At 50.1% G+C, this 23903-nt stretch overlaps 1 protein-coding gene and 1 long non-coding RNA gene across 2 annotated transcripts in view; one reads left to right on the forward strand and one right to left on the reverse strand.

Moving 5' to 3' along the window:
- RFTN1 (raftlin, lipid raft linker 1) overlaps positions 1 to 16839 on the reverse strand; it is a 194539-nt gene extending 177700 nt beyond the window's left edge. Inside the window, exon 1 of the mRNA XM_084753509.1 lies at positions 16473 to 16839. Coding sequence (XP_084609635.1) covers positions 16473 to 16812 — 340 coding nt within the window. The 5' untranslated portion in view covers positions 16813 to 16839. The remainder of the gene's footprint in view (positions 1 to 16472) is intronic.
- A 1927-nt stretch (positions 16840 to 18766) lies between these two features.
- On the forward strand, positions 18767 to 22699 carry LOC311580529. Its single transcript, XR_014773495.1, has 3 exons — positions 18767 to 19144; positions 21025 to 21165; positions 22585 to 22699. It is a non-coding gene; the product is annotated as an uncharacterized lncRNA (long non-coding RNA).
- Positions 22700 to 23903: the final 1204 nt, after the last annotated feature.

A 23903-nucleotide genomic window follows, 5' to 3' on the forward strand; every position in this document is an offset into this window, starting at 1 on the left:
CTGATGGGAAAGGAAGGACTCTAGGACCACAGCTCGAGGCTGGCAGGAAGCTTGGAGGAGTGGGAGTGAGCTCTGCAACACGGATATGAGGACGCAGAGGTGATGGAGAGTCCACAAGGCTAAAGGGATGAGGTAGAAGAGGAAGGGCAGGCTGTGGAGTCTATTATCCTGGGCCTAAGAGGTTGGAAAGCCGGAGTCACCACTCACTCAGTGCCTTTGTGAGATGTACAAGATAGTGCCTTGTCCTCCGAGAGATGAGAGATGCAGTCCCACCCCAGTTGTGTCTCTGAAAGGAGAAGAGAGGCTAGGCCTAGGCTCCTACTTATCCCCTCGTGAGCAGCCTTCACAATTGGGCATGTCACTGTTACATCAGTAGGGAAAAAGACAAGCCAAGTGGATGATGCCCCAACTGGTCATGACTGACCTACAGGGTCCTGCAGAGAAGGATAGAGGACGAAAGGGTTTCTTAAATAAGACAGAAAAATCTAAACACAAACGGAGTCAGTGGTGAGAGAGAGGCACAGATTAAGAGTCAATCTGTCTGTTCCTCCCAGCACACCCAGAGTGTGAAGGGGTCCAGAGACTGGACAAGCTACTGCGGACCACTTGTGCACTGCACTGGCCAACCAGCCCCAACTCTCACCTTTCGGACAGCTCTGACCCCACTGAGGAGAGCTCATGCGGTCACCATGCTCACTAAGCTGAGCTGGGAGAAAATGCTACTCCCATCTCTCTCTCTGGCTAAACGTTCATCTCCCCCACGCAGCAGCAAACAGGATCGTCAGAGTCTCAACTTAGGCGCCTCACTTCATGGAGGGCACGCACTTGCCTCAAAGGAACAACTGTGTCTATATCCGGGGCCCTTCGCCTGTCACTCGGGGGCCACAACTCTTGCTCTTTCTATTTCCTTCCTGCATTCACACCAACTCCCACCTCTGTCAGAACAAGACAGGCTTTGTTCCTACTCTTCGTTCTCACTCTTGTTCCTGTTATGTTCAAGCAGGTCAGAAAAAAAAAATCTCGCTTTCGAGGAGGGAGTGGAAGGTCCATCGTGTGTGAGCCACCTTAGGGTTTTTGTGAATTTTCCAGGTACCCAAAGTTGTTCGTGACAGAATCTTCAACTGACAGAGACCTTCAAGAACAGCAGGGGCCACAGGGAGAAGTCTGGGGAGTGGTGCAAATGTGAACAAAAAGACTCCACAGCCGCATACCCCTTGTGACCACACACCTTTGTGGCACTGGGCAGGGAGGGTCACCTGAAACCCATCTCCCACAGGGCAAGATCTCCAGGAAGCCTGACTCCAAAGTCCAATGACACTCCTGAAATTGACAGTGGCGTATCTGCTGCCTCCCAGAGTCCCAGTTCTGTGACTGCTTGACCCATGACATGAGCAGTGATTCCCAGACCCACACCTTAGGAGACCAGGAGCATTGATTTCATCTCACAACACCGGCTGTTAGTATCCAAGCACCATCTATACCAGGAGCCCAAGCAATGCCAGAGACACATAAGCAAGATTGAAACCAAAGGCAATGTTTACAGCGGGCACGGTGGCTTGTGTTAACCTGAGAGCCAAGGCCTGAAGTCGGAAATCACAGGCCACACTTGAAAGCTGCCATGTTTCCAGGGCCGGTTGATTTTAAACATGAATCAGAGACCTACTGGGGAGAGAGTTTTCATCTATGTAGGACAGACACCCCTGGAGCAGGCTGTGGGTGATGACGTGTTGCTGGCCAAAGCCTCTCTCACGAAAGCGGGGATGCCAGCTCTCACAACACTGTAGTTATTGTGAAGAGAGCAGCCCCTGGGAGACCAGCAGCCAGCCTTACCACAGGGGAGGACTGTCACAACAGGTGGCTCAGGAGCAGCAGTGCTATGTCCTGGCTGACTCACTTGTTATAGATTGTTTCCAAGAAGGACACAGGGTAGCCAGGTAAAATCTCAGCTCTTGGGAGGCTAAGGCAGGAGGATTGCTACAAGCTCAGTCTAGACTACAAAGCGACTACCAGCTACACAGAAAAACAAAAACAAAACAAACAAACAAACAAAAAAAACCCTGCTTGCTTCTGAGGACTTTTCAGTGCTTTATGGCTCAAGGAGTCCCCACCCTTCACCCTCCCAGATGCCTGCAGTTACCTCCGGACCAGACTCATTGCTCTGTGTATGGCTGAACCACTGCATCCACTTAGGACAGTCATTCAGGGGTCTGCCTTCTTTTCCATGTCTCTTAAGGTATCCCTGTGACCACCTGCACAGATCTCCCTAGCAGAGGGGGACAAGAAGGCTTTCCATGAGGCCTTCTAAGCAAAGGCGAGAAGGGGGCTCTCCCCACTTCTGTGGTGGAAGGTGGAAAACAACCCAAAGTGATCTGGTTCCCTCCAGGTGCTACAGGTTTTCTAGGGAGAAAACGGCCTCCGTGCCCCTCACTGCCAGGGATGCTGGGCTTCGCCAGGGACCTCCAAGGACGACATTCCACAGAGCCAGTTCTTCTATGACTGTGGCTGTGTCAGGCCCGCTCTCTTTCTTTCAGAGGTCACCTATGAAAAGCAGGAGCCAGGCAGTGAGACCGGCATGGGGCTGAATGACTCCAGTGTTGGAACTATTACTTTATAAGCATGCCTGATTGGTTTTAGATGTGCGTCTTAAGATGCCTGGGAGAGGCTGGTGCCATTCCAAAAAAACAAAACAAAAAACAAAAAACAAAAAAAACAAACAAAAAAAACCACGACAGCCTTCTTCAAAGTCCCCCAGCTGCAGCTTCTGCAAGCTGCCACTCACGTTTGCTTTCCCTGAGCATGCCCAGACTTAAACAATGGGGCAATCAATGCAGTTACATTTTCAAATACAAACTGGGACTGTTAACGGTGGCGGTGGCGGTTCTCACTTGCCAAGTTGCCACCAACCCAAGACAACTTGTAAAGCTAACTTTAACAAATGCTAATTGCTCATGACACCCTGGCAGAGGTGGGGTGATTACCAGCCTCTGCTGCTGAGACTTGAGTGCAGTCATGGCATCCTTCACTCACTCAAAGGGAGAACGGAGGATCCTAATTAGGAAACCCTTGCAGGGTGACATCTCTCTCTACCAAGAGCTATCAATGAAAACTTGAAACCTCCGTCACCTATTCCACTGGTGTTGATTGTTGGTGCCTGGCAAAGACAGTCTAAGAGACCAAAAGAGGATAAAGGTTTACCTACTATGGGCACTAGTGATCCAAAACCAAAGGCACAAACAATCATGGCAGAATGATTATGGGACACCAGGATTTGAGGTACTCCCATGTTTCTTGTGTACGAGAACATTCCCCTGGGGCACGCATTCATGGGGAAGGTTTCAGGCATTCTGTATTGAGCACGCATTGGAAACAATAAGGAAATCACAGCTGGCCCAAAGAGAGTCCTCCGTGACGCTCCTGGTGGGTTCCCTTCTCACCTGGCAGGCAGCTGCACCGTGCAGCCCACTGGGTACCACAGAAGTAAGAGCAAGTGCATTGGGAGGCCGGGTTCCATCCTGCTCTCCACTCTGAGCACAGCTGCCATGCTGGAAGGACAGACCCTCTGCCCTGTAGCATGTCCCCACGACAGGGAAGTGAGAGGCCCTGCCCCACACAGAGCATCAGCAACCACTACTGTCTCCTTCACTGCACAATCACTCTGCATGTCCAGTTTGTCATTTCTCTTGGGGTGCTGGAAGCAGGACCCTCTGCAATCCAGGAAGTGCTCTGGGCCAGCGACACTCTAGCTCCCTGCCCCCCCCCCCATCTTTGCCTGCTACCTCAGGGCAGACCCTGAATCAGTCCCTTCTGGAGGAGGCCCCATTCAAAGAGCCCAGTGAGATCGCAAGTGTTTGTCCTTTTGAGCCTGAGTGTTCGAACAATTTGATACATATTCCTAGATGGCAGATCCAGGGGGGTTAATTGAAAGCCTGCTCCTGTATGACAGGCCACCCAGTGAAGCACCAGGGCTGCCAAGGTTTGGGAGCAATTGGTTACAGAACAAAAGCTAATTCCAGGGGTATTCCTATTAAAAAAAGAAAACCCACATTGCTGTCCTTGCCCCACCCCAATGTGTCACCTACCCTCTCAGCTGCTGCTGTCTCTGCCACTGCCAGCCCCAGCAGGAAGGGCTCCTTTGGGAAGAACTCTACCCAGCATGCTAGCATCCCCAGGGAGCTCTGCAGAAGTGCAGCATTGCAAGACCCACCCAAAGCCTCTGACTCAGATTCCAGATCCTAAAGGGCCAGAGGTACAGTAAAGTTTGTGAAGCCCTGGCTGCAACAAACCTCTCGGCTTTGGTTGTCCTTTAGAATCGAGAGCAAGCTGTTAAATGTTGGTGCCCTGGGTCTGGAAGCAGGTAGAAATGATTGTGGGGGAAAGGGACCATCTCTCTATGTGACACTGAGCTGAGGACGGTCGATGAGAGGAGGGGCCCCTCAGTTCCCCACATGGGGACATGCTACAGGGCTGAGCATGGCAGCTGTGCTCACAGTGAATGAGCAAGAAGGAGGCCAGGTTCCACACCCAGCGTCACAGTGCACCTTCTGTTACGTCTGCAGTATCCAATGGGCTCCCGGGTGCCGCTGTTGACTTAGCACGCACCCAGGTTGGAAACAGACACTGTAGGAGCAAATTAAATGCTCCTCACTTTGCAACCCACTCAGACCCCGTAACAGCCAGCGAGAGCCAGGAGGCCCGAGTCTCTCCTGAGCCTTGCACACAGGCCCGAGAAGCAGCTAGGAGCACAGCTCTTGCTCTCCCCTTCTAATCACTCGGGCCTCTTTCTGCTTCTGACACCCTTCCTGGGCTCTTCTGCCATCCTCCCAGATGCACCCTCACCCTATCCAGGAACTGCTATTCTGGGCCCTCCTCCTGTTTCACTCTCCTCAAAGTAGTCTAATTATATACACACAGCACCCCGGAGGCCCTACCCGGGTTCAACAAGGGCAGACCTTTCACCTTATTTGCTTCCCACATTTATTTTTTTGGCAGATGGATAATGTTTGGGGTCCAGCCCCTAGGCCCTGAGCATCTCTCTGTCCCATGGTGCCTGCCTTTACTTTCACCCTACATATGATACCCACAGCAACAGACAGCAAGGAGTCTACCTTTCTCAGTGCAGGCTGGGGAGCTATCCTTAGTGTTTCCGTATGTTTTTGGATGGCATCCGCAGGCTACAAGCATTCCTAACGTTCATTAACTGCTAGAAACTCAGACAACTTAATGTTTCTAGCCTAGTAGCTAGAGTCATTGGGAATTTGTGTATACACACACGCACACACAATGCATAGGTGTGTATGTGTGTATATATATATATATATATATAATCACAATCGTACACCTGTGTGTGCGCACGCAAACACACACACATACACATACACAGAAAAGAAATCTGTCCCTTCCCACGTAACATCAATTACTTACCGACTCAATCTGTAGAAGCTAAACACCACCCAGCTTCCCAATCCCCAAAGTCACACCATCTTAATTTTCTGTTCCATGATGATTTCCTCAGCAATCACCCCAAGTTCAATATTATGTGATGTCAAGTGAGCTGCCTCAAGCCAGGAAGAGTATCTCATAGATATTTCTGGGTTCCCTTAAAAAAATATAAAACTTTCCTTTGTCCTCCCACCCAGTGGGTAACTTCGCTGTTGCTGGGGCATAAAATCCAGGATTCCAAAATATGGTATTGTCGCATGCTATCAAAAATATAGGTGCATGCCACCATCTCCCTCTTAGCAACCGTACTCCTTGCCATCAATGAACCTGCTTGGTCCAAACTCCCTCATGCGACTCTTCCTCTTCCTCTTCCTCAGCATCGTGGTGGTTCCACTGCTCTGGGGGCAGCCAAGCTCAACCCCTCAGGGGACACCTGTCTTACCTGCAGCATGCTCAATCATATCTGGCTTAGGGGCCAGAACTGGAAGATGCCTCAACTCCCTGACTCACTAGCCAAGCCCACTTGCCATTCCACAAACAGCCAGCACCTTCCAGGACTCAGCCTTCCCACCCCTCTGACTTCCATTACCAGCCATTGTAGTCTAGAGCTCCGGTACCAGGGAAGCAGCTCAGAGGGAGAGCATAGCCTTCTGCAGCCTCATCTCTCATTGTGTTCCATGACCTCAAGTTAAGTAAGGTTAAGGCGTGGCTTGCTGGTATACATACCGAGAGCCCTCCCACTCCAGACCCTTTGTCCACTGAAGTGCCACTTGGAACAACCCTTCCTTCCTTCCCTTCCACTGGGACCATCAAATATAGCCAGCATCCTCAGAGGGAAAATTAGTAGGACATAGGATGTGGAGGGGTGGGTGCATGTGTGTGTGTGTGTGTGTGTGTGTGTGTGTGTGTGTGTGTGAAAGACAGAGAGAGAGAGAGAGAGAGAGAGAGAGAGAGAGAGAGGAAAGGGGTGCACACTGATTCATTTTAAGCAGTTAGCTCATTGGCTTATGGAAGCAAATCCAAACATTCCATGATAAGCCAGGAGGTCAGAGCTCCAAACAGTCACTGCTGCATTCCTCATCCCCAACATGAGCCATTTATGACCACGTCCCCCACCCTTTCTACTTTGTACTTTGAGAAGACAGGGTCTCGCTGAGCTCTCTGGTACTTCGTGGAGTTTGTCTAGAGCAACAGGAACCTCTCTGTTTCTCCCAGACAAGGCACTACCAGCTGACCCAAGCAACAATCTCACCCACATCCAGCTTGGTGAAGTAATGAGTTTACTGGGCCTCCCTTCAGGGAGCACAGGTGAGCCCCCAATCAGTCACAATTCTGAAGAACCACTCCAGCATTAATGATGGACTCCCCAACCAGTTAGCCTTCCACATCCAGAGACCGCATGCAGTTAAGCGTGGGGAGAGAGGTCCAGGAAGATGCGGATGGAATCTCAAGTGAAGGTCTAATGATGACACTCTCCTTATTTGTCTTCAATCAATGTCTCGTAGCTAATCAAGCTGCTCAGAGGAAGACCTTACTAACTGTTATGCTCAGAGGACAGCATTCCCAGCATTCCACGATACCCAGGTTGACACTGAACTCACGTTAAGCCAAGGCTGGCCCTGAACACGTGACTGTGCTGCCTCAGCTTCCTGGGTTGCTGGGATGACAAGCCCGAGGCACCAGGCACACTGATATTATGCTCTCAGGGCAAAGGCTTTGCAAAGGCAGAATTCTTTCCTGCTTAAGAGTCCTCAGTATTTTCTCTTAAGTTATTCACCTGATGAGTGAGAGCACCTTCTCGATGAAGGGGCTCTGCTAAACTCGGAAGTCTCTGATTTCAGCATCAATCACATCTGAAAAGCACCTGCAGCAAGATCTGGACTGCTGCTGGGACAAAACCCAGGCAACACCGCCCTCACTGTGAGGCCGGCCGGCAGGACTGCCTCTTCACCATCCTTTCAACAAATATACCGAGCATCACTGTAGACAAAGTTCTTTCTAAGTGTTGGACATGTCAAAATGAAACAACCAGGATGGATTTCATAGACTGCTGTCCCCTGAGTTAACCGCCATTACCACCTACAGAGCAGCTATGACTGCTGGCAAGTGACTCTCAAGATCGGGCCTGGTGATGACTCTCATGGGGTGGGGAGGGTCGTCAGGTCCTCATCTGAGATCCCAGCCACCCCACTTCCTGCACTTCTGCCCCAGCTGTATGTGGTCTGGGAAGTAACAGACTATACAGAGTGTCACTTAACTGAAACAGAGACTCCACCTCTGTAGCTGTGGAGGAGTCGTCATTCATGCTGGGGTGAAACTCCCCTGTGGTGAGACTCTTTAAGGGTCACTCATCCTTATATGTAACCCCTTACCCATGCACTGTAAGTAAGCTGGATTGAATAATTAGTTCACAAAGCTAGCCCTGGGTGGGAAGGTACTTTGATCTGTCATTGGAGCTTGTATCTCCCCAGGAAACGTTCAGACACTCTTCCTTTCATGGACCGTACCTTCAAGAGCACAGAAATAGACAACAGATACATTTTTTTTAAAAAAATGATGAAATCCAATCCTCAAAGTAGAAAAAGAACTCATGGAAGACAGCGATCAAAGGGGAAGGAGGTGGCACTGCCAGGGAAGGCATCGCTCAGAAGCAATACCACAAAGGAGATGGCAGAGTGGTCCCCAGGATATGGAGTGGTGACCCACATATGGTGGTAAAATTGTAAGCGAGCTAGGGCTTGGGAGGGGGCACTGCCTGTGGGAGGTCAGGCATGGCATGTGATGTCAGAGCATACTCTGAGTATAGTCTGGCCTGAAAGTTCCCCACCCCCAGGGGACTGAAGCTGGGAGGTGTAAACCACTTAACTATGATGTCAGGAACTGGGAAAGTAGCTGACTCAAAAGAGGCAAAGCAAAAGTCAAGTTCCGGGTCTGTTCCAAAGGCAGGAAAGGGGACCTGTGGGTGGCTAGGGCTGTTGGTCTGAAGCAGAAGGCTGGAGCAGGCAGCTCCAAGAGGTGGGAGTGTATTGCAGCCAAAAGTGAGTTAACCACAGCTATGGGATGTGCGAAGTACCCAGTTGGAGCACCAGTCTGGAGCTTTGGTGGCACCTACTCCTCTACGGCAGTGGCCTCCTCAAAGACAGTCAGTCAGCAAGCCTTCATCTATCCAAGGCCAACCCTTGAAGACTAGTTGGTAGCAGCTAAGCCACAATTTAAAAACTACAGAGGTCCGGGCGTGGTGGCGTTCACCTTTAATACCAGCATTCAGGAGTCAGAGGCAGGCAGATCACTGTGAGTTTGAGACCAGCCTAGTCTACAAACCAAGTCTAGGATAGCCAAGGCTACACAGGGAAACCCTGTCTCAAAAAACAAAACAACAAAACAAAACAAAACAAAACTACAGAGGTACCAAAGGACCAAAAGGTGCTTTTGAAATACGGCTCTGTGGCTTTCAAGCTCACTTTTCTACTATACTATACTACTACTAATAGTAGTAGTAGTAATAGTAATAATAATATATTTTATTCATGGGAGGGTGGCATGTGCCATAGTATGCATGTGGAGGTCAAAGGATAATTGCAGGAATTGGTTCTCTCTTTTTGCCATGTGGGCCCTGGGGTTTGAACTCAGGCCTTCAGGCTTTTTAACAGATGTCTCTACTCACTGAGACGTCTCTATGACCAGGTTCACTTTCTTACCAGTCTATCCCTGGCTGTGGCTACACAGGCACAAGTACCAGAGTGCCTGTGTCAAATCCTGAAGGCCCTACTTCCTAGATGTGACTTCAAGGAAGCCCCGGAGTCTCAGGGTTTTGTTTTGGATTTTTTGGTTGTTTTGGTTGTTTTTTTTTTTTTAATCTGGGAATAGGGACAGATACAGCATACACTTGTACAGTGACAGCTACATAAAAGAGAGCCAGTGCTGAACAGAGGTTAAGGTACCTCAGGCATGCAGAATGAGGATGTCACCATTACCCACGGACTCTGGGGACATGGCTCATTTGCCTCTCAAGCACAAAGCCCTGAGTCTCACCCCCAACATCATTAGGTAAGTAGACAAATAAGTGTTAAGCATTCAGTACTGTATTAGTATTGTTTGTTATACATTATAAAGATTCCTGTAGCCTGGGGTGGGTTTTTATATCACACTGAGAGGGGACACATAAAGTGTCAGAAGATATGCACACACAAGCCATTTTTTTTTTTTGGTCTTTTTTGTTTTGTTTTGTTTTGTTTGGAGGGAGGGGTTGTTGTTGTCTGGCTAGCTGGTTGGTTGTCCTGGCTGTCCTGAAACTCACTCTGTCCTCAAACTCAGAGATCCACCTGCCTCTGCCTCCAGAGGGCTGGGATTAAAGGCGTGCGCTTTTCTAAATTGAGAAAGGATTTAAATGAATGGACCTGTACTTTATGTTTCTGAAATGTGAAAATATGTGGAGCTGACACATTCCATCAGCCATTCTATGACCAATCCGTACCCAACTTCATGGGTAACAGCTGCTGCAGCGCCCCGAAACCCACACACTATGAGAGCTCCTCCACAAAGCGTGAAGGATTCCCCACCACAGGGTGAAGTGGGAAGCAGGGTTTACCTACACACGCACACACACCAACACAACCGGAGCTGATCACCCTGACGCTGACTCTGAGGAGATCCAGGACAACACAACATGTATGGAGAAGCCAGAGAAAGTTGTCGGTTCCTGACTGGAAAGTGTGGAAACCCCTGATCTAGGACTATGAAGCAGATGTGCCGGTCACCTTTCACGCACAATGATAGGCAGTTTGTTTGAATCAGAGTGAACATCTGGGACTGGCTTTCTCTATGTGTCGAGTCCCCACATAAGAAGCAAGAGCCACTGAGTAATGGGGACAACCAGAGTCCCTTGCTCTCTGTCACCCCTGTTGTCCTGAGGCTGGCTGTTCAGACCCAAGGGAACTCCCAAACAAGCCTTTAAGTCTCCCAGATGCTGCTGCTGCCTCTGTTCTCATCCGCCCTGGCAGGTGGCTCCCCTAGAGAATGTGGCCTGATTTCCTAGCTCTTCGGTTCTGGCCCACTGAGAGCAGATTCCCTCTCTGAATTCAGCCCAGGCAGGGAGCAATTCACACAAATGCATATTTAAAAGCTGGACCAGATTCTTATTTGGAGAGCAAGGAATTAACAGGACTCAAGCAGGGACTCTGAACCGCCTGCCGCACTGATCCTTCCCGAAAATACGTCTTGATAAAATATGCAACGATTATAATGAAAAGCCCCTTCGGGGGCCCAGGAGAAAAGAGAAACTCAAATCTATGTCAAAGAAGGCATGTGAATGGGAAGAAAGTTATCATGCATAGCCTCCCCCCCCCCCAAAAAAAAAACCCTCTAAAGGGTAAACAGTAAAGAAATGTCTGCCAAGATGCAACTCCGTCAGTGAAAAGGCAAGAGCCCAGGCTGCTGCTACCCCTGGAGCCCACTCTCAACTGAAAGGTAAAGGAAACCTGCACCACACAAAGTGACTGTCCCACAGGGCTCGCAGAGTGGCTGACATGGCTCCGGTAGCCACACCTGGCTCTGCACACTTGAACCTTGGCTGGCTGGCTCTCCCGAAGAACTGCAGTCTGGTTTTTCTGGACTTTGACTCACTTAGACACACATCTGACACCCACAGGTGACTTGCAGCTACCATATTCCAGTCACTTGATAAAGTCACAACCCCGATTGACCAGTACCTTCCACTTTTTAAAAGCAAAAGGTGTTCAGCCAGATGTGGAGGTACACACCTTTAAGTCCAGCCCTGGGTGTGTGTGTGTGTGTGTGTGTGTGTGTGTGTGTGTGTGTGTGTGTGTAGTGGGAGGCAAAGGCAGGTGAGTCTCTGAGTTCAAGGCCAGCCTGCGATATATATATATATATAGATAGATAGATAGATAGATAGATAGAGAGAGAGAGAGAGAGGTGGGGGGAGACCAGACAACCAGGGATACAGAGAGAAACCCTGTCTCAAAACAAACGAGAGAGAGAGAGAGAGAGAGGCAGAAAGAGAGACAGAGACAGAGACATGCCAAAGGATGCTCCTGAAGGTCAGAGGACAATTTCAAGAGTCAGTTCTCTCCTGCCACCCTGAGCTCCTGGGAATGAATTCATGTCACCAGACCTTAGGGACACGCACCTTTACCTGCTGAGCCATTTTGTTGGCCCTTGTTTTGGATTTTGAGTCGGGAGCTCCTTCTTTTCTATAGCCCAGGCTGGCCTTGAACTCTTCGCGCCTACAGCTCCTAAAGGCTAAGATTACAGGTATGTGTCACCACACCTAGCTCCAAAGTCAGTACTTCTCTGCAAGCCCCAACTGTGCCAAAGCTCAATGCCTGTATGACAAAAGTTCATAAAACACTAAAGGAAGTGACTCCAGTGTGACGTTTCCTGTCATTTTATTCTGACTACCCCAGTGACACTTCTTCTACAGTATGTCTTCGTGTACTGTGAACTGTGCTTCCAGAAGATTCTGTGCTCACTAACTCTGAGTGCCGCAGAGTCTCTCCCCAGGAGGTTTCAGAAACTGGAAAGTAAACCCAGGGAAGGTAAACTTGAGGGTCTGCTGAGCTTCCCCCTTCCTCCAGGCTGAAAAGCGAACAGCACCAGCACTCGCCCCGCCCTCAGGATGACTCAGATGGCACGTGTAACGGGACAAGCAGCACCTAACAACTAGGGTAGCACCTAGTAATTTGTTAATGACAATGGCAAAACCTGTTACAGAATAGAATGGCTGCTGAGACAGTGAAGTTGTTCTAGGTCCAAATGCTTGACACCCCTCCCCCTCCCCAGGGTGAGGACCATATGGTGACAGTTGGGGATGTGACATCTCACCACCCACTGTCAAGATGTTTGCGACACACAATGTTTCCTGTAGTTCCATAGACTACAGAGCCCCAGAACCTCTCCAGTATCTCAAGACTGGACGTGGGTCATCTGTCCTCTGAGAAACCTGGTCAATACTGGGACACCCTGACAGACACGGAAGCATTTCAACCTCTGTTCCACGGGACAGCCACACTTTGTGTCTCCCAGATCACTGTAGGTCAGCCCCTGCTTCAGGTCCCACACAGAGGGACAGTGGTGTTTGGAAGGACCTCTGGGAGGTCACGCCCCTTTTCTCAGTAATAAGATGGGGGTTACTAGACTATGTTTCTCACAAAAAAAAAAAAAGGGCAAAAGTTCTCAGCAAAATTGTTCCACGTTTAACCATGCCAGCTCTGCCCTTGCTCCCAAGAAAATGTAGGCAGCTGCCCACTCTGGTGAAATCCAAAGGGTATTTCCACCATGTTCACATCAGCCTTCCCCATATCCCAGAATCCCCCAGGAGTTTCTAGTCAGAAGTTCAGTGGGATTCTGTGGAACCTGGGGTTGTTTTTCTCTTTTATTGAAAGAACTCAGTCAATCTTTCACAATCTAGGGCCTTTTCCCCTCTGGAAATCCCTTCTGTGAGGATCTCTAAAGATGTAGCATTCATCTTATCATTTGCAATAATTGAAGTCTAAATCCACTTAAGAACTGGGATGAGATGGCTCCTCAGAGAGTTAAGTGTTTACTGGGCAAGAGTGAGGCCCTCAGTTCAGATCCCCAAGACCCAGCAAAGCTGGATGCGTCTATAATCCCAGCACTCTTAGGGCGAGACACAAGGTAGAGGCAGGAGACCCAAAGGCCAGCTGGTATATGCAATTGTAACTAAGGGACCATGTGCCTCAAATAGGCAGATGCTGCATACAGACTGCCAGACTTACCCTCTCACCTCCCATACATATCTGTGGCATGTACACACACACACACACACACACACACACACACACACACACACCACACAACACACACACACACACAACACACACACAACACACACACACACACAACACACACACACACAAACACACACACACACACAACACACACACAACACACACACACAACACAACACACACACACAACACACACACACACACACACAACACACACACACACACATCATACCCAACACACATATGCCCCATCTCTCACATATACACACACCAATAAAAAAAAATCAAGTGAAAAAACATTAAGTGAAAGACTAGGGGCCTGCGCCTTATAGTCCCTTCTCCCTTTAAACACACGCCTATGGATGGCCTGTTGGTCCAGTTGGTCCCAGGAGAACACAGTCCTCTAACCCCTGGAGAACATTCTAACCAACCAACCTGGCTTAGAGATAGGAGAGTGGGCTGTGACTTGATCTCCAGAACTGCATGTTTGTATTCTTCAAGGAGTGTAAAGTGGAATCACCACATTATTTATATATATATAAAGGCCTAGGGGTTGGGGATTTAGCTCAATGGTAGAGCGCTTGCCTGGCAAGTGCAAGGTCCTGGGTTCGGTCCTCAGCTCTGGAAAAAAAGGGGGGGACTAGCAATTTCTTCTGTACACTACACACACCTTCTCTGGGACATGGGTATTTATTCATGAGAGTGGAAACTAAGTCCCTAGGAATTTGTGTACAAATGCACAAATACTAATAGTAGTGTTTTTCACCAAAAAACAAACAAACAAAAACAATTAACAACAACAACAACAACAACAAAAAGGCCTGGATATGACCTACATACCCAGGAACAGGGGGATGTACAAACCATGGCATACACACACCTCCCAAACATAACTAATACATAACAAATATAACAAAATACAATTACTGAAGGAAAAGGAAACTTTATATAGAACTGTAGAATTCTGTATATATGACATTCAAAAACAGGCTAACCTAACCTATGGTAAAACAGAGCAGTGGTTGCCACTGGGGAGGTAGGAACTGGAACTGACTGAAGAAACCCACACTGATGGTATAGTATCTGTCCTGGTAAGGACTGGGTTGCACAATGCGAGCATATGTCAAAGCAATGTGCACGTGTATGTCACTGTTATGTGTGTGTTACCTTATGAACACATAGTACAAGTGACTGTACTAAGACTGTAACTTATTTTAAAATACATAAATCAACACACTGGATAGATGACAGCTAGATGTGCAGAAAAGTCAATACAGCAAAATGTTAGAAAAATTTAAGTATGGGTCTTTGTTTTCATAGCTCAGGCTAGCCTCTAACTCAAATTTCTCCAGCCTCTCCAACCTTCTGAATTCTGAGATTACAGGAATATGCCACTGTGTCCAGCTAGGTATTTGTATGGTCCTTATTGCAACTTTACTGTCATTTGTTTGTTTGTTTGTTTTTAATGGGAGCTGGGTATGGTGGTGGTGGTACATACCATAATCCCAGCACTTGAAAAGAGGACTGCTGAAAGTTTGAGGCCAGCCTGGTTTACACAGTGAGAGATCTAGACCAACCAGGGAGTCCCTGTCCCAACAACAACAACAACAACAACAACAACAAAAGTAGACGGTGATACAGAAGAAGCAGCGTGCCTGCTCCTTAGCCTACCAAGTTAACATCTGGTGAGGCAGCCAGGGCCACCGGGCCATGGGACCACACAACACGGAGGAACAGAACTCCCACTACTCAGCCCACTTCCCTACAGACAAAGCGATAACTGAAATGAAGCCTAAAATTCCTGTTCCAGAGGGAGAAAATTCACTGACTCGTATCCTGCAACTCATTCTATTTCAACTCCTGTACCAAAACTATCAGCTGGCTGCACAATGCATTTCATTTGCCCCTTGTCCATGATGAAAACAACAATGACAACAACAACAACAACAAAAGACAAAAACGAACCGATGTCCTGCCCCCACAAACGCAGGCACAGGGGAGGCTGCAAGCTGTAATCCCTCAGGTCCCATGGTTACACTGACTCACTGGAGTTAGAGCACCACACAGGGGCTTGTTGCTTAACCCCCTGAGGGTGGGTGGCTAGTGACATCTGGTGTCACTTGAACTTCCTCAGAATTCAGCTGCTCAGAAGATACAAATTAGGAATCCTGGCAGCCTGGGCTATGTTGGGTTCAGTGGCCCTACCCATGGGCTTGTAGGCCACTCACATTACACCCGGGCTTCCTTCCTGGAAAAGGCTTATCCTGAGATGACTCGCCTTGGTAGCTGTTGGGAGACACCTGTTCTGACCTCACGCCTGGCTTCTGAAAACAGCTGTATGGACAAGGGTCTGCTGCTGGGCAGCTGGACAGCCACTCACACTTAAAAAAAAAGAAAAAGAAAAAGAAATAGTTTTTGTTCGTAAGCTCCTAAAACAAACTCATTGACACCACCTACCGCCCACAGGGGGCAGCTGAGAGCCAGCAGCCAAGAGGCAGCAGGGAGCACGCGCGGGGCTAACCCTGCCCTCTGTGAGATTCTGGCTTCCAAAGATAACGGTGCGGTGCGTTGTAGAGCGGACCTGGCGCACTTGCCAGACAGTCAGGCTGCCTTAAACACACACTACCTTCTCCTCGCCCAGACCCCAATGCCCATCCTGGCGTGTTCCGTGCCTTGGAAAGTGTTAAGACAAGGAAAGAAAAATCCCTTTCAGAGGGGGAAAAAACCCCGTTTCTGGTGCCTGTGACTCGGCTCCCGGAATTTCCACCGAGTCTCAGAGCCTGGCCGTCTGCTCTCAGGAGTCGCACACCTCCGCTCTGGGTGGAGCCCAGGTCTCCGGGTGCACGTGGGCAATGGCAACTCGGATCTGCTCCAGGCCGAGTTACCCACTGCAGCCGCAGATCCTGTCCCACCTGTAGCCTCTGAGCTTCTTGGTGTCCTTCCCGTAGACCCTCCGCCTATGGAACTCATGACCCCCAGCAGGCGCCCTGACCCTTTCACCCCAACGCGCTCCCGTGGTCTTTTTTTGGGGGGGGGGGTTGCTCTTTTTTTTCCTCTTCATCCGAAAAAAAAAAAGTTGGCCCAGAATCTGGCGTCCCATCGATCGGTTGCCCTCCCCATGCGACTTGAACCAGGGGGCTCGCCTGGCCGCTCCGGAACCCCGAGGTGGCACGAGGAGCCCTCGTCTGCTCACTGGGATCACGGGTCCGGAGGCCAGCAACCGAGGCCTCTGCGCGCCACCTTGCCGGCCGCCACACGCCCACCTACCTTTAGAGGACCAGTACGGCGGCGGCGCCGGTTCCCGTAGACAGCGTGCTGCGTCCCGGGATGAAAGTTTGTGCCATGCAGAGCAGGGCGGCGCGTGGACGACGCGGCCTCGGGGGTGGGGGCAGAGCGCGGGGCGCGGCCGCTCGTGTGTCGTCGGTCCCTCAGGCGCCGGTTGCGCGGGTACCTCCCCGGAGCCAGTGGCCGCCGCGCTCCCGCTCGCTGCGCCCTGCGCCCTGCGCGCTCCGACTCCAGCCCCGCCGCCCCCACCCCACCCCGCTCTGCAGCCGCCGCCGCCGCCTCGCGTCCGCCCGCTACACACTTCCTCTTCCTCTGAACTCATGTGCAAAATATGCTGCGCTGCATCTTCTTGGGGGAAACCGAGCGGCCCCTGGCAGCCCGCCGCGAGAGACCCGTGGGCCCCGTGCGCCGCGCCGCCAGCGCCACGCAACCTCGACCCTCCCCCCAACTTCCCTCCCCCCAGTCCCGGGCTCTGAGACCAGCTCAGAAGAGCTCTAAGAAGCCAGCCAAGATAATAGACAGGCGAAGGCCATCAACATGTTGATGGCTAAAGTGGGGAGAAGAGGTGGAAAGAGGTCGGTCTTGACCCATTCCACAGGTGGGAACGTCCCCAAACAGGATGTGCTGCAGGGTTTATCTCTTGGCAAGCAGTATTTGGGGAGAAATGGTGCCACTGGCCTCAGCCTTTCTTTCCCAGCCTTATCCAGGTGTCTGAAGGTTTGAAATCTTGATGGGATTGAGTCACGTTAGCCTAGGCATTAAGAGTTCCCTAAGGAGAAAATTCCATGAATCAGTTCCCTAGGACAGGGCTGATTTACCAAGTGGAGGTGTGAAATAGTGTCTCATTGAAGCCAGAAAAAAAAAACAGAATTACCCTGCAGGGCTTGAGAGCAGGAACCCTAGAGACAAATGGTCAGGATGGATTCCTGCCTTCTGTCCTTAGTCCCCTGTGACTGGAGTGACTTTGGGCTTTATTCATTTGCCAAGCAGCACTTCCTCGTGCATTATTAAATGTAAAAGGCTTGAACGCATTCTATAACTCTGCTATTATCGTTATTATCATCATTACCATAAGGGGCCGGGATCTAATTGATTATCCTGTTCTGGTTGGGCAGAGAAGGGTCCTTAGGCACTGGAGCCACACGGCACAGGGCTGGCTGATGTAGGCCTTGTGTTTTAATGAGGTCCGTCTGGTGCTAATAACACCCGCCAGGAGGGAGGAAGCACTGTCTTGTTTGCAGGGCTCCTCTTGTGAGAGCTACTCCAGGATTTTCTCCCCTCGACTCCCCACCACCATTCCACCCTGATTTTGTCCTCTTTTCCCCCCTTTGCCCCTCCACTCACCGCTTCCTGGCACCACCTCCCCCTCACCTTCCCCCTACACCTTTGCCCACATTTTCCCATCCCCAATTCACACACACCCCCCCCCCCCGCTTGCCCCACTGGGAGAAAATAAGCCAGGACAAGGGTCCAGGGCTCCCCTTGTTTATGAAATCAAAGCAAGCGAGGGGTCTTTTTGCCGAAGATCCTGCCTGAGACCTGGAAATCTGCACTCTGAGCTCCCCTCACCCGCCTCTGGAGCCTTTGATGGTCACTACATAAACGGCACCTGCCTGTGGTCAAAAAAAATCACAGGGCATCGCAAAGAGGAAGGAGCCAGAGAGGAGAGAGATTACTTTTAAGCAAATTCTTTCCACTTAACAAGTGTTTTGTATGTAATTTTATTTTAGTGTGTGATTCGGGTCTTGGGTTTCTTTGGGGTTTTTTTTTTGGGGGGGGGAGGTGTTTGTTTTTTGTAAACACCAGCTCCTTGTTATTAATATTGTCCTTAGTATCGATGCTGTGTGTTTAAATGTCTTGGATGAATTTTCCCCTGCTTGGTTCTTCATTTTTTAGTTCTTAGTCTTGTCGTTTCTATACGTCCTGATGCTTCCAGCCTGATACGCAGAATGTGATAAACATGTAATGAACTAATGAGTTGTTAGCCCCCAGTTGACAATGTGTGGCCTACATTCAACAATTACCCAGAATGGTCTGATTTTCTTTCCCCTGTGATAAGCAGGCAAGCCTCGGGTTCACCTGTGTTGTCTAGAAAGCAGTCTGGACCGCTGTGGGCCGCCTGGTTAGGGGAACCAGCGCGGGCAGCTGGGCCTTACCTCTAACTGACCTCATCTACCCAGCCTCAACCCCGGAGATGCTGGAACTGTATCCTGGTGGGTTACCTTGGCAACCTCACAGTGTCGTCTGTTAGAATGTCCTAGGGCGGCAGCTTTTAATTCTATCACAGCAGTCTCTTCGGGGGGCTGTGTAATAGTGCTGTTTTTCTTCTGCTCACACTTCCTTCCCCTATGATTTCACACTAAGTACTTGTGAAGGGAGCAGAACACGAGGAAAGCCAAGCTATTACTGCACAACAGGTCACAGATGCTCCCAGGACTGGGATCCTGCCTGTTGGGAGCTGATAAAATACAGGCCTGAGTTAATGGGGAAGCTGGTTCTCCCCACACCCTGTGGGGACAGGAGGAGTCAGCCCAGCCTACGCAAGTGTAGGAAGGCCTCTCTGTGTAAAGCCGGCTGAGATCAAGGGAAGGAGCGTCCCAGCCAGAGCAGTTTTGTCCTGGCCTGGATAGAACCCTCCTCTGGAGATAATCCAGGTACAGGTACCTGCAGCTGCCCCCCTCGCTCTGCTGATACTCATGAAGGAGTACCCCAAGACAGCCTCCTCTCCTGCCCACCTTTCTCCCCACAGAACCCCAAAACCACAGTGCCACCAGAATTAGGCCCACCCTGCTCTTAACTTGGTTCTGGCTAACTCCACTTCCCGTGTCTCTGCGGACAGAATTTAACAACTTGGGCCAGAAGGTAGGCCTGGCAAAGGCCTGGGACATGAAGGACAGCTGCCTCAGTTGTTTATTCCTAAGACCAGGAAAGCCATAGCTTATGGCCACCGTGTGAACGGCATTCGGGGTCGGCAGAAGAGAGAAGTTGTCTATGACCCCGTAAGATAATCATTATTATAGTGACTGCTGGAGGTAGCTTTGCAGCCACGGAGAGGTCACCTTTGACAGGTGCTCCACAGTCCATGGTCATGGGATGGTGGCTGCAAGCATGGTGGCTGTGGTTCCCGCCACAGACGAAGTGGTAGAGGTCCCAGGGCTGTAGTTCCTGACAGTCCTTGCCCTTTGTTCCTTGTAATGGAGTGACTGTGGCAAACTGGTTCCTCCTGGCCACACAGGAACAGAGCCAGTGTGACAAGCCTCTGAGTCTGTCTTGGGGGTGTGAGAGTATGGTTTGGGTGGGAGCAAGGAGCTTGTGTTTTTGCATATGTATTGATACGCATAGGCCAGCAACTTCTGTCCAAAGTAGTCAAACCAATATTTTTTAAAACGCCATCCACGGGAGTCACCAACTGGAGGAAATGTTGGGTAAGAGCCAAATACTCCATTCACCCCCCCCCCAATACAAAAGAAAAATGACTGTTATTCTTCCCTGAGCCGGCTCCTTGTTTTATCTCCGAATTCCCAGCCAGTGAGACCCGCAGTTCAAGGGGACAGGGGCCCTCCTGTGGCTGAGACAGAATTTACTCTCTAGAGAAAAGAGCCATTAAGAGTCTGAATCTCAGGAACAGCAGGAAACACTCTGCTCTCTAGGCCTTGTTTCTGTCACACAGCCTGAGGGACTGCCTTGGCTTTGTCAGTACCATCCACATCCCAGAGATGGGGACAGAGCATCCCCTCCCTTCAGGGGCTAGTCTGTTAGTGAGACATGTTTGTTGGTTTATATTAGTGAATGAATTATATTGCCAGAGGTTGTGTGTGTGTGTGTGTGTGTGTGTGTGTATTCATTCCAGTGTACATGTGTGTGCTATAAGGAGAGAAAATGCGAGGAAGCATCACTGGTGCCTGTACCTGTTTCTTTTCTCATCACTGGCATAAAATGCTTGAGGGTTGCCGCTTACAGGGAGGAGGGTTTATTTAGACCAATGTTTTGGGAGATATGGTCCTTTGAGATGGGGAAGCCATGCTGAAGGGAGCTTGCTCACATCTGTGGCTGACAGGAAACAGAGAGAAGGCCTGAAGCAGGAGCTGATTTACAAGCTTCAAGGCACACCGCACACCCCACTTTGTCCTGCAGGCTCTACCCCTGAAGTTCCATAGTCCCCCCAACACCAAAATCCACTATCAGTTGAAGACCAAAAAGTATGAGTTTGTGGCAGGCATTTCACGCTGAACCATAACAGTTGGTGGATGTTAAATTATTTGTACCTAGTAATTGGTATGATTTTTCCTTTTATCACCTCTCCATCCCCACTGTAGTTTTGTCTACACTGTGTTAGCTTTCTTACAATCCATTTAGACATAAAGAAAAAAATCAGTTTTTACAATAAAGCACACAATAACAACAACAACAAAAATCTTAGTTTTTGAGTTTCCAAAGACTAAACATAAAATGAAAAGGTTGGGAAAAAATAGGAAATCAAAGAGAACCATCACTCACTGTCTTATCTCCTTTCCTTACTACTGTTACTACCTAGGAGTCTGGAGCACACTTGTTTTCTCTGCCAGCTAAAGAATTAAAAGGCAAGAAAAATCTGAGCACAAATGGCAGCAGCGGGGAAAATCTCAGACGCAGCAGACAGAAGCAACCAACCGGCGAGGAAAGACATTTATAAAGGGTGAGGAAACACACACTGAGAGGCACACAGAAAGACTCGCAGGAGGGTGGAGCCCTGCCTTTCCTGGAAGGCTGGCTTTCAAGGATGTTTTGAGAGGGTCTTCCTTCCCTAAGGTAGGGTTGGCCAGTTTGCACAAAGACAGGGAAACTGATAGGCCCACAACATTCCTAGTCCTGGCCTTGAACTTGTCAGTACAGACCTGCTGCTGTACTAACAGGAGAAAAAGCCCAGGAGGCCCCTGTCTCAAGCTGCCAGGCCTTTGTCTCTAGCCTGAAGGGTAAGAGAGCAGACAGCCCAGCCACTGCCATCATTATCCAGCTGTGGGCTATCTCCCCTGCTCGGCCTGTCTATCAGGGATCTGTCTAAAACCCAGTCCCTCGCTATCACTATCCTGTCCATGCATGCTAGCATCCTCCATGAGCCTCAGAGGAGAAAGGGGAACTAGGAGAGGAAAGATGGTATGTCACAAAGGGGGTTGTGGACAGCTCCAGGACCGGCCAGAGGCAGGATTTACAGTGCAAAGCCTGCTGGCCAGTCCTTGGGAACTCTCAGGGACTTGCTGCTCTGCTCCTAGTGCCCACCAAGGACCTGTTCAGCCGAGAGGCCTGGCCAAGTGGCACTAGCAGTGAACTCCTATCAGCACTAATGACAGCAGCCTGGAAAGCATCCAGACGCCAACAGCCACAACAGAATCAGCCTCTGCAGCTTCACTTTTCTTGCTTCCGTAAAACCTGTCTTAGGGTTTGTGTTGCTGTGATAAGAGCCATGACCAGCAGCAACTCGGGGATGAAAGGGTTTGTTTCGGCTTGTCCATCACGGAGGGAAGTCTGGAAAGGAAGCCAAGGCACGGACCTGGCGAGGGGAGCCCATGCATAAGTCAAGGAGGAGAGCCGCTTGGCATGGCTTGCTCAGCCTGCCTTCCTATACAACTCAGAGCCTCCACTGCTGAAGCAACAGCTGGGAGCTTGCATCTTGACCCACAAGCACAAAGCAGAGAAAGCTAACTGGGGATGGCATGGGCTTTTGAAACCTCAAAGTCTTTCCCTGGTGACACACCTCCTCTGGCAAGACCATACCTCCCGATCCTTTCCCAACTCCTGAGCGGGGGTGGGGGGTGGGGGGGTGGGGGATGGGGGTGGCGCGAGGGGTGTATTCTCATTCAAACCACCACAACAGATGTATCTAGGTTCCTGTCCAAAAAAAAAAAGTTGTCAAGTTGGCAAAAGCAGACTGTGATGGGAGAAGGAAGAGGTTGTATTTGTGTGTTTGAGTCTGTAAACACTGACAGCAATAATAGGGAAGGCTTGGGGGCAAGAAAAGCACGCTACAAATGGCCACACTGTTTCCCAAGTCAGGAAGTAGAAAGGGAGGAATGGCTGCAGTTAGCTTCCTCCTTTTTCTCCTTGTGTGCATTTCCAGGTTGCCAGCCCATGGAGTGTGTCTTCCCCTCCTCAGCTAAGCCTCTTGGCAAACATTGGGAGGTGTGTCTCCTAGGTGCTTCCGAGGCTAGTCAAGGTGCAATGAAATGAACTGTCACCGTCTTCCCTGAGCCTATGCTGACAGAAGACCTTGAAATAGAGAGTAAGTTGTGATCTAAGCACAGAAGTGGGCAGACCCCAGGGTAGGAACAGATCTTCACCTGGAAGCCATCATGGACCAGCTCAGAGTCCCTGTGACAAGGCAGCCATCAATGTTTCTGCTTGTCCCCTTCTGGCCCATGGCAACTGATCGTCTACGCTCCTGTAGTTGGGAGAGGCCTTGGCGAATTGTGAGCACAAGTGGGATTAGTATTAAGACAAAACCGGGCTTCTCTCAAGCAGGAAGCAAGGTCACTGGCTGCTGGTCAGTCCAGGATCCATGACTGACTGAGGTGCTGAGCCCTTGACTGACCTGTACTGATTACGCAACACGGCTAAGCCTTGGCTTGCTCTAAAGACAGAAATGACATGGTGTTGGTTTCTGCAACATAGCCTTGCCTGTCCTGCCAAAACCTGCGCAGCTTAGAGACTGACCAAACTGGGGCAATGGAGAAAGAAGAAATGACAGACACAGAAAAGTGAGCTCAGGTGGGCTGGGTGCTACAATGGAGACTCACCAGCCGCAGCCTGGAAACGGAGAACATTTGTTCCAGACAGCGCTTATAAGGAGAGGAGGGTTCCCGTTAGCTGATCTCTGTAGCAGGTCTCTGTAGGAGAGCCAGCTCAGTCCTGGGTTGCAGTCATCCAGGAAGAGGAAGCTCAGGTTGATAGTTTCTGTATACACAGGTCCTAGCTAAAGGTCAGCCCTCTGCCACGTCCACACTCAGATCAGGGGAAGGCTTTGTCATTCCCATGGGTCTGAGGCACTGGGGTCCTTCACGGCCATGGTCGTATGTCAACCGTCCTCATCCACACAGGACTTCATCTTCTCCCCACAGGGTCCTGCCTGACACACGCAGCTAGAACTCATCACGTGATACGGAAGGTGAGCTAGTTTTGTTACCAGGTGCTGTGGTCAAATATCCTGAGGAAAAAACCACCTGAAGGGGAAAGGATTTGTTTTAGCTTATGGTGTCAGAGAGATAGAGTCCACCCCACGAAGAGAAAGAAAAGGCAACAGGCTGGAAAGGCATGGTAGCGTGCTGGCAGAAGGAAGCTGGCTGAACATACTGCCCGCATACTCAGGGAGTTGGGGGGAGGGGGCACTGCACAGAGAGAGACACAGATACCAGCAACTGGGCCAAGGCTAGGAAACCTCAA

This window comes from Acomys minous (assembly GCF_964271855.1).
Source record: "Acomys minous genome assembly, chromosome: 13".
Lineage (NCBI taxonomy): Eukaryota > Metazoa > Chordata > Mammalia > Rodentia > Muridae > Acomys > Acomys minous.